The 10,848-nt window shown below is 38.6% G+C and overlaps 1 protein-coding gene across 1 annotated transcript; it reads left to right on the top strand.

Annotated features, from left to right (window-relative positions):
• Window positions 1-263: 263 nt before the first annotated feature.
• Window positions 264-4,876, top strand: LOC122863044 (cytochrome P450 2K1-like). The gene is made up of 9 exons (XM_044169086.1): window positions 264-529; window positions 681-843; window positions 975-1,124; window positions 1,234-1,388; window positions 1,657-1,836; window positions 2,518-2,659; window positions 2,761-2,945; window positions 3,126-3,267; window positions 3,352-4,876. Exons 1-9 carry the CDS (start codon window positions 323-325, stop codon window positions 3,537-3,539), a joined length of 1,512 nt encoding a protein of 503 aa, XP_044025021.1. The 5' UTR covers window positions 264-322; the 3' UTR covers window positions 3,540-4,876.
• Window positions 4,877-10,848: the final 5,972 nt, after the last annotated feature.

Raw genomic sequence — 10,848 nt, forward strand, 5'->3', positions numbered from 1 at the left:
ATTATTCCATTCTCATTGGATATTTTAAAGCTTTACTATCTTTGTTACTGATTCAAATAAAACATAAACAATGAGTAAGATAAAATTGCTGTAAATTGATCTTTCAGTTATGAAACTATACATGACAAGGACAGCTGTGATATGGTTTAATTAATTTACAATAATTTTATGAACATGATTTACTTTGTCAAACAATGATTTACCCCTCCTCCGTCCTCTCTTGCAGCCACATAAGGCCTCTCTCTGCCAAAATACAAACAGAATTTGAGGCAGCAGGGCAGAAAATTCAGTTCACATAGTGGACACGATTTGTTTTTAAGTCATGGGGATATCAGATCTTTTTCTCCAGTCCTCCAGTTCTGTCTCCCTGTTGGGGGCTCTGGTGGTCCTGCTGCTCGTCTACCTCGTCTCCTCCTCCATCTTCAGCTCCCAGGAGTATGGGAAAGAACCTGCAGGACCCAGACCGCTTCCCGTGCTCGGAAACCTGCTGCAGCTGGACCTCAAGAGACCCCACAACAATTTTCTGGAGGTGAGCCATGGCCTGGAGAAGTCTTCTTTGTAGTTTGTTGTTTCTGCTGTCCAGGCAGCAACACACACTCCTAATAGCTCTCACCTTGTTTTCTTTCTCCTGTGTGTGTCTGTGAAATGAAAATGTAACTACAGTGTTCCCCTTTTGTTAGTTTTCCAAGAAATATGGATCAGTGTTCTCTGTCCATTTGGGACCCAAGAAAGTGGTGATCCTGGCTGGATACAAGACAGTGAAGGAGGCGCTTGTCAACTATGCTGATGAGTTTGGAGACAGAGATCCAATGCTAATTATGCATGAATTTAATCAAGGAAATGGTAAGGAAAGACAAAAAGAAGAGATCTTTTCCACAGTCATTTTCTTATTCTGTTCAACTTTTAATTAATGTTGACAGCCTTCAACCCTCGGTTGCGTGTCGAATATATTTTGTTGAACTACTTCATCTCAGGAGTTATATGGTCCAATGGTGATTCGTGGAAAGAGATGAGGCGCTTTGTCTTGACGAACCTGAAAGACTTTGGGATGGGCAAGAAGGCTTGTGAGGACAAAATAATTGAGGAATGTGACTACCTCATTGAAGTGCTTAAGAAATTCAAAGGTAAATGTCTTATTATTATAATCAACTATATGAGCAACATTATTTGTAAAAAAACAAAACAAACAAAAAACATCATGATTTTAAGTGTTTCCTGCTTCCCTCGTTGCAGGAGAAGCTTTTGACACGGCTCGACCAATAAATTATGCTGTCTCTAATATTATCTGCTCCATGGTTTATGGCAGCAGATTTGAATATGATGATCCAGAGTTTGCATCCCTGGTAGATAACAAACATGGTCAACTTCTAGGCTCGCCTTCAATACAGGTATCATTGTATATTTTTGTGAAGCTTTTGATTTCAGTACAGTGACTGAAATAATAAATAAGTAACATATGAACAATTGCACCTGGAGTGAAGAAACTGTTTCATTTTTCTCTCTCCTAGTTAAATCTATGATAAATGTTAGGCTATTATAACAAATGACACACACACACACACACACACACACACATATATATATATATATATATATATATATATATATATATATATATTAAAATTAAATTTAAATGAATTTAAATTTTTTTTTAAGGTGTACAACATGTTCCCGTGGTTCTGCAAATGGATTGCTAACAGGAAGGAATTCCACAGATTGGGTGCTGCCAGTACGAAACAGAACATAGAGCTGTTCAGTCGTTTGAAAGAGACCCTCAATCCACAGATGTGCAGAGGCTTTGTGGATGCCTTTCTGGTCCGAAAGCAAAATCTGGAGGTTGGAAAACCTATCTATGAATATTTGTACTTTGGTATATGAAGCTGAGGAATAGTGGGAATCTGTGTAAATGTTGCAAAGTATGTACACAGCATCCTGCTGCATCGCGTTCGTCAGCAGCCACGTTCGTAAGCAATACTAAGAAGTCGTGGACTCTTGGAAGATTAGCCAATTAGCTAAAATAGATCCAAATAAACCAAACCAAAAACATAAGTAAAAGTATAAGAGTTCACAAGCATAAATATATGTTTGCAGCTCATTTAGATGTAGTAACAGATGCTTTATGGCTGTACTTAATATGACCTTTTGTTGCTTCTAACTTTCTGTCATCACTTATTTTAAATGTCAGTATAGTCGATCTCACAGCACAGCTGCTTGAGATCATTGTATGTCACACTGGCTAGAATGGCAGAGGATTGTCTCCATCAGCCACGACGGAGCAGAAATGCGTCCCAGCCTGATGCTGTGTACTTGGGTCATTAGGCCTTCCTGGTGGAGCTCCTGCCCTGCTGGAGAAAATAGCAGCTGGCGGCCATACTACGGATACCTAAAAGAGTCAGTATGTATACTCAAATATTTGAGTATACATACAACAAATTTGAACTATTTGGAAAATTGAATAAAAATCTCACTTTGGGATTAGGTTTGTTTCAAATTGAGTTGATAAATCTTCACCTGCAGGAATCTGGGATTACCAACAGGCACTACCACTATGAAAACCTTCTGAAGACCGTCATGAATCTGTTTTCTGCTGGCACTGTGACAACAGCAACTACACTGAGATGGGGACTTCTGTTTATGGCCAAGTATCCAAAAATACAAAGTAAGGAGCTTAAGATATCCACAACTTTCATAGAAAAACCTACAGTGCATGCCAATGTGCAAATATTGTCTTCATAAAAAAGAAAGCTTATCATCTCCCAGACCAGGTCCAGGAGGAGCTGAGCAGGGTGATAGGAAGTCGTCAAGTGCAGGTTGAGGACAGGAAGAACCTGCCCTTCACCAACGCTGTCATCCGTGAGACTCAGAGACTGGCCAACATCGCCCCCATGGCACTTCCTCACAAAACTACCCAAGATGTAACCATCCAGGGTTACTTCATTAAGGAGGTCTGACTGAATAAAACACCTAATATGACCTCCACACTCATCTTCATGCTCTAATACAAAATGTGACAATTGTTACATGTAGCAAGTATTTCTGGATGTGAAACATTTTCACGGAGTTTGAAGAGAATACACATCACCTATGATAAAGAAAATGTTTTTCAGTTTCTGTCTTGTCCACAGGGGACCACAGTGTATCCTCTCTTGACATCTGTCCTGTTTGATGAGAGTGAGTGGGAGAGGCCACACACCTTTTATCCTGCCCACTTCCTGGACAAAGATGGGAAGTTTGTCACGCGAGATGCCTTCATGCCTTTTTCTGCAGGTTTGTGAGCTCAAGCATCGCTTTTTGTCAATGTTCAATCTACTCACAGTTGATCTGAACATTTTATTTTGTTCTCTCTTGCAGGTCGCAGGGCTTGTCCTGGAGAAAGTCTGGCCAGGATGGAGCTCTTCATCTTCTTCACCACCCTCCTGCAGCGCTTTCGTTTCACTCCTCCACCTGGAGTTTCAGAGGATGAACTGGATCTGACTCCACAATTACACCTCACCCTCGACCCCTTACCTCATGAACTGTGTGCTGTCCCCTGTATGTGAGGACGAGTAGGGTTTGAAAATGTAAAAAGTAGTTTAACAGTGGTGAAAATATTTAAAACCTCTGATGTGATTAAGAAAATGGCATTATGTTTTAGTTGCAACAAGTGGATACTGTAGAAAATAAAATAAAATGCATTGTCAGCGAATGTTTTGAAGGCTAAGACACTAAGAAATAACTAAATATCCCACATCTGGACAAGTGTACTTTCATTCACTTGAAGGAATTTCTTTTTGTAAACAAGCAATTGCCTGGAAGTTCAAGTGTTATGTTGCCTCAGTATAACCGGGTCTGGACTATGAGTGTTTCAACTTTTCAAGTATTTGGTGTTTGGCACCTTTCAGGCCACAAGCATGCAGGGCTCACCAACATGGTATGTTGGTATCGAGTAGAATTAAAGCAATATGCATCATTATTCTCTCCAAATATTAAGCTATAGGTTACATAAAGCTGATAACATATCAATTGAAGAGGTGTTTTATTTTATTTACTGCGATAATTGTATTGATGCTATGTGTAGGCTATACTATTTTGGCTTACAAGGGCAAACACACTGCAACTTAACCCTATAACGCCAGTTGTATCATATTTGCTACATGAGTTTCTGAGACCTCTACATCATCAACAGGATCAATACTTTACTGAAAAACCTGTTGTATGCAATCTGACACAGGTCTTCTGCGCTCTGGTGGCTTATCCGTGCACTGCAGGCAGTAGTGGGCCTTTGAATCCTAATTCCAACATGGCTGCCGTCTTGTAGTGATTCACAAGCTTTTGGCAGGGAAATCTCTGCTAATTTTGAAAAAGTTACGGTAAGAATAACATTTATAATGTTACTGATATTTCAATATGAATATTTACTGTATTGAAGAAACTATAATTACTTAATATTTCGTACCTTATTTTATAGTAAAATTGTGTTGAAAATGTTTGTATCACATTTGATACAGCAGTAATATAAGGTAATAAATCCTTCATTCGTCATTGTATTGTATTTTATGATGCATCTGCATTATGCCTACCACAATGCCAAAAACACTGTTTTGATGATTTAATTAAACTAATTAAAGATTGAAATGTCATCTTAAGATATATTTAGTTGAAATTGAGATATTTATGTGGGGTTTTTAATATATGGAACCTGCTCTCATGATAATCATTTGGATGTTGCAATGGCTCACTTGCTAATAATTGTCTTTTTGTCTCATTGTTTTTCACTAAAACAACTCCTTGGCTATCATAATCTGTGTGTTATACTGACCAACTCAGAGAAGAAATTCAGAATACACAATAATTTGTTTTTATGTGTATTATCTGATTGGGTTTTTTGCCATAATAACGCAAAATAAAAAGGTTGTAAAGAGGTTCCTGTTTGAAAAAAAAAAAACCCAAACCATGATTTCTAAAATAAATGTTGTTGTGCTTAATAAATTGCCATAAAAGCTTGATGAATCAAATATGATTATCATATAATCATATATATATATATATATATGAATGATGAAAATTTTTTTTTGGGGGGGTGCACACTGCAAATACACAAATGCGCTGTAAATACACAAAACACTTCCATTAGAGAAACCTTCAGAAACGATGGCAATTTAAAAACACATACGAAAATCCCGAACAAATACAATGACGGAAACGTGCTGCGAATGACAAAATGTGAGCAGAAAGCCAAAACAAATACATTAACAGCAAACACGCTGCAAACACAGAAACGATGCAACAAAACCAACACACACAAACCTCCGAAAACAAATGCAACAGAAAAACGCTGCATATCCAGTCTACACAGGAAGTTCTCCAGGCCTCTAGGGCGAGCGCTAAGTGGTTTGGTTGGTTTTCGACCCGAGAGAGAGAGACTTGACGAGAGATTTGTTTTGGAAACAGTAAGAAAAGTGGAGTAAAGAGGTGACATAAAAAGGTACACATTTATATTTACATTTGGCCCTCGTCTTTTACAGTATTATAAAACAGCAACAGGTTTACATAGCTAGCGTGTCAGAGACTGACTTCTACAAGAGCTTGCTAGTGACAAAATTGCGTGCCAGATCTTGCATTGCTAACGTTATCCGTTGTGGTTAACTACTTACATCGTCTCCACATTTGATAGGATACTTTATTGATCAGCGAAGGGACATTTCATAAGAGGAAGGTGGAGAGAGGACTCTTCCTCCAGGGCATCCTGATGTTTGCCACAGGCTTAAACACACTGCCTCCCTCTGGAATTCAGCCACGACCCAAACTGATTTTGCAGTGGACATCTCACTTCCCAGTCAGTAGAACTTGTGCAAACACAATCAAAATATGAGAAATGTCCAAGGCTTATGACCAGTGTCAAAACGACATCGACTTTGGAATACAAAACTCACCTGGTTTTGGACTCCACTAATTTGAGAGATAGTATCAGAAAAGACAAAATGCGATGTTGATCTTTTAAGGTGTACTAACTTTGGTGGGAGTTTCTGTAATAAAGAGTAATAAAAAGTTTCTGTAATAAAAATTGTATTTTCCAGTACACTAATGGCCAGCAGTTACTACTACTTCGAACTTTTTCTGTGAAAGTTGGACTCACATTTCATTACATATCAGCCATGTTCTTCAATCTGATTTAGATTATGAAATATCTTGTGTGACATGTTGGTCTGATGGTGGCACTAAAGTACAGGAGAAGGGCCACTGACCAAACATCAGCATTCATTCACTGGGGCCACATATATCCACAGAGCAAATTTCATGTCAACGTGGCCTTTTGTTGTTAAGCTATGTTCTAGTCCAATGTGTTGGACAGAATGACATCACATCACAAAAATACACAAGATAAAACATCACCAGTATAACCAATCAGCTTACCTACAATTCTAGTGTATTCTGCTGTAGCTGAATCATCTTCTCTACTTAGTCACTGTGTGTCTCATACAGCTACATGTTGGAGAACAAATATTAGTACATATAAGGTACAAGTGTAACGTTGTACTGGGTGCAGTGTGTGATCTCACCGTGTCCTGACTGAGTCACTGCAGGGTTTAAGCTCAGGCCCCGCACAAATACAGTCTAGTTACAGTTTTGTATTTACAGCAATTGTGTACTAAAACAGAATAATAGCATGACCACAGAAAATTCTACAATATATACAGGTTTGTACTGAAAAGTCATAATTCTACAAACATTTGAATATTCAGTTTTTAAACTCACCATGTTTTCATCCATCTGTGTTTTGTTCTCTAAAGAGGCAAACGAGAGTTGACTTTAGCTTCTAAGTTTATAAAAGCTTCTTTGTTAACCATCCTGGTTAAACAACTATTTGATGTCACTGATTATAAAGCAAAGGAACGGATTATAAGGCATATGTTTCTGCTTTTAAAACAGAATTTGAACCATTTCTATAAGTACTGCTTTTACCCTTACAAGACAATGCAATGCAGTATCGAGAAAACTCTTATTTTCTTTAGATAGGAAAACAGACAGGATTCATGATGTTTGACAGCACACATGAACAGACAAGTCAAACTCCTCTCCCACCAGAATTTGACTCCTGATGTCCATGGTGGGAAAGAACGCACAAGTTGGTATTTAACTGGTCTGAGACCTGCTGGTTCCTCATTGTATCTTCGAATTTTTTCTCAGAGATCTGAAGGGGAAGTGTTTTGGTGAGAATGTGGTTAACAGCAGCAGCAGCAGTACTCTGGAGGTTTTACCCCCTAATGACGACCAGAGAAACGTCAGAAACACACTGATGAGTGTCCTCACTGAACTGTTTTGAAACACCTGAGCATCAAGCACCCACAAACCATTTTTTTTTCACATCTGAAGAAGCATTTTCATGTTGTCTAAAATAAAATGGTTTGTTACGAGGAGCCAGAACAGTGCACTGTGTTGTCCAAGTTTGTTTGACGTTACTACTTCCACTGTGTTTGGGAGGATTTTCATGCATACACACACTCTCTGGGGAGATCGATTAATACTGTCTGAGACGTGTTTTAAAGTATATTACACTACAGTATTATGTGCAATCACCTCTAAATATAGATTGGGTGATGTGATTCTTCTTCTCATGTCATTTTGGTTGAATTTTGTGGTCTGTGACCCACAGGTTCCTTATCGTAGCTTTGTCGTAAGAACTCAGGTGGAAGTGTTTTGGTGAGAATGTGGGTAAAACAGCAGCAGAGCGCTGAAGGTTTTACCCTCTGACGATGACCAAATAAGCATCAGAATGACGTCTCATGGGAACAGAGGCCCCTTTTTGAGTTATTTTAAAAACCACTTTCATCCTGCATTTATTTCTACACAGGAACCGGGGTTGCAAATTAGCTTCAGCTAGATGCCCTCAATACATTACATCTGTTGCATTGCTTTTCCTTATGTAACAATGCTGTATGGTCACAAAAAGTGACATTTTAATACATCTGAAACCAGAAATTCTGCTCTCTCTGTTTTTCTCTCTGTGTCCTCTCTAATGAACTAACGGTTCCTCACTGAGAAACACGTCTATTTTTGTAATGAGATGTTGCATCATAATCGTTGCTTAATTTAGTCAATGCCACTTAGTCAATGGTATCACTCTGTAAGTGGTTATTGAGGTGTTAGGGACAGTTTCTTATTGCAGCTTTACTTTGTGTTGAAAGATTCAGGGGAAATCTTTTGGCGTGAACATTCTTCAGAAAACTTATGCATCAACCATTTAGCCATTAAGCTGGCAGGAACAATCTGTGTTTTGTGGGACAAAAGACAAACTATTTACTAGAGGTGAAATGTCTGATCTTGAGCAAGAAAATCCTAAACGGGATTTGATTTGCCCTGATGGCCCTAAAGACACATACAGACATCTCATTTTATTTCATTTTATGTATTTATTGCACTCCATGTGGAGGGTCGTCTGTGGTGTCAAAGAAAGTGATTAATTCATTTTAAGGTAACCTGCCTTGGATTTATGTGTTAAAATACAAAGGACAAATGTACAATTTAAACATGATGCATCAGAGTACTTCATAAATATGCAATTTACAGTTATCAGTCAGAGCTTCCAGCTTGCTGCATGTTATGACACATGTTCAAAAATGTATTTCCCCCTGTGCTTTTTCCCTCTCTGGACTTTGCCTATATGCAGTAGTTTGTTTATGTTTGTGTAACATTAATGCTGTGTTGCGATTTGAAGCAGCAGCTCCGACACAAAATAATTAGATAGGGAATTCAGATAAGAATATAAGCTGGATCATATTCATCAGAATCATAATGCTGAATGAATATGAGGTTTGATACTTTCAGCTTAAAATGATGTCGATAATGAAGAGCTCCATCCTGGCCAAACTTGCTCCCAGACACATCCTGCAACCTGCGAGAAAGAACGAATGAAAAGCTTCATGTCATCTGCGAGCAAAAGGAACAATACGCGATGCCTAAGCTCACAGGCAGGAAAAGGCATAACTAACTTTTACTTGACTAACTTTTTAAAAGTTGTGTAAAAAATGTCTTTGATAGGCTGGACTGAAGTAATCATTTTACATCAAACTTATTAACTTGCATCAAAGACAATGCTGGATGAAAGGTGACAGAGAACAAAGTTAAAGGACTGCTTCATATCTTTATTGTGACGATCTTTACCCCCAATGGAACAACTTGGTTTGTGTTTAGCAAAAGGCGTTTTCTATGTAAACTCATACTCGATAAGCTATAAATTTGATCCATTAAAGTTTATCATTTACCAGGGTTTACAGTATCTAGGTAAAGGATACATCTGAGATTGTGTGTGTATGTACATGAGGTGTGTGTTTGTGTGTGTGTGTAAATATATACCTGTACATACATGGCCATAAATCCTCGTCTCATCCTAGTTCCTGTCATATCGACACTAGCAGTAAGCAGGATGGTAACTGTTGCTAAAAGCTTTCCATTGTGTCAGTGAGAGTTCAGGTTCCCAGATTCCTGCACATTAAGATGTAGTTCAATGTAAAACATGATGCATAAAACATTATTAAAAAAATAAGTCACTGATCACAGATGGATAGATTAAGCGTTCCATCAGCTAAACTACAGTTATTTAAAGTCCATTTTTACCACATATTCACACCCATAATTAAAGAAGCTGAGTTGAATTAGCATTAGCAATTAGCATTTTGGGTGTCTCAATGAATCAGTATTGAAGCTACAGACATAGTCAATTTATTAAGTACACCTAGCTAAAACTAATACAACAATTCTACAACACATCCTGCCATCTTGAAGGTTTTTGTTAAAACTGTTTGAGTGTTCATTCAACTTCATAGCTATTTTCAGTTGTTTTGCCCACCCTTACAGTGAGTACTTAGTTTCTTCCATGACTGATCTCATTACCTATTGCTAGATTATGTATGGAACCATCAGGTTATTAGTTTCACTAATGTAACAATCAAAAGGCATTATTGTGTAGAAGATAATGGTGGATGTCCTTTTGAGTGCAACTCATGCATACATCAGGGGTTGGCGGGGGTTGAGGAAAGTGCAGCATCCTGAGGAGCCTACAGGCAAAGTGAGAACATGCAAACTCCACATAGAAAGTCCTAGAATCAAGAATCAACCTATAACACTTCAAGGGTGAGACAGCTAACCAATTAACCGTGCCACTGTTTTCTTGTCAATGTAACTGAAGTCATTCTGCTCCTTCGCTCCACATGTTTGTAGTGTAAGCATATCTGCTTTCCAAGAAGTCATTCAATTGATTCAGAATGCTGCTGTCCATGTTATAACCAAGCGGCAACCTCCAGGGCTGAAAAGCCGGCTGGAGCCATCACACTGAGCTTCACAATGGCTCTTCGGAACCTATGGGTGACGTCAAGGAGACTACATCCATGTTTTATACAGTCTGTGGTTATAGCTTATAATAGCAAATATAACTGTACTCCGGTTTTAAGTGTCTCCTCGAATCCGTGCCGGGTGACGCAAATTTACTACGAACCAAGTTAGCCCTAGTGTTAGCTGCCTTCCCCAGTACTCCCCGTTGGTGGGCGGAAAGTTGCTGAGACGCAACTCTTTCTAGTACTTTTGAAAAGAACGGAACGTTACAGACTGGTTGATCCTGGATCACGGTGTGGTTTCTTAAGTAAAGGTTTAACCACAGCAGTCTTAAGCTAGTGGGGACAGTTCCAGTCATAAGTGATACATAAATAATATTCAGCATTGTAGGTCCCAGAGATGGCCAGAGATCTGGCCAAATCTCATCACTTTTTCTGCAGAAAAAGCTGTAAAGGGGGAGTAGCTAACAGATGGCTGCTTTTGAGTAAATTCGGCTATAGTGTCAAAAAGAAATCTGGGATTGTGTTTACTGTTACTGAT

Source organism: Siniperca chuatsi, linkage group LG16 (assembly GCF_020085105.1).
Source record: "Siniperca chuatsi isolate FFG_IHB_CAS linkage group LG16, ASM2008510v1, whole genome shotgun sequence".
Taxonomy (NCBI): domain Eukaryota; kingdom Metazoa; phylum Chordata; class Actinopteri; order Centrarchiformes; family Sinipercidae; genus Siniperca; species Siniperca chuatsi.

Bases quoted from the DNA above. Each gene is read 5' to 3' on its own strand.
- LOC122863044 (XM_044169086.1), top strand. From the start codon at position 323: ATGGGGATATCAGATCTTTTTCTCCAGTCCTCCAGTTCTGTCTCCCTG. The intron at 2,660-2,760 runs GTAAGGAGCTTA...ATCATCTCCCAG, and splicing joins CAAGTATCCAAAAATACAAA to ACCAGGTCCAGGAGGAGCTG. The intron at 2,946-3,125 runs GTCTGACTGAAT...TCTTGTCCACAG, and splicing joins AGGGTTACTTCATTAAGGAG to GGGACCACAGTGTATCCTCT.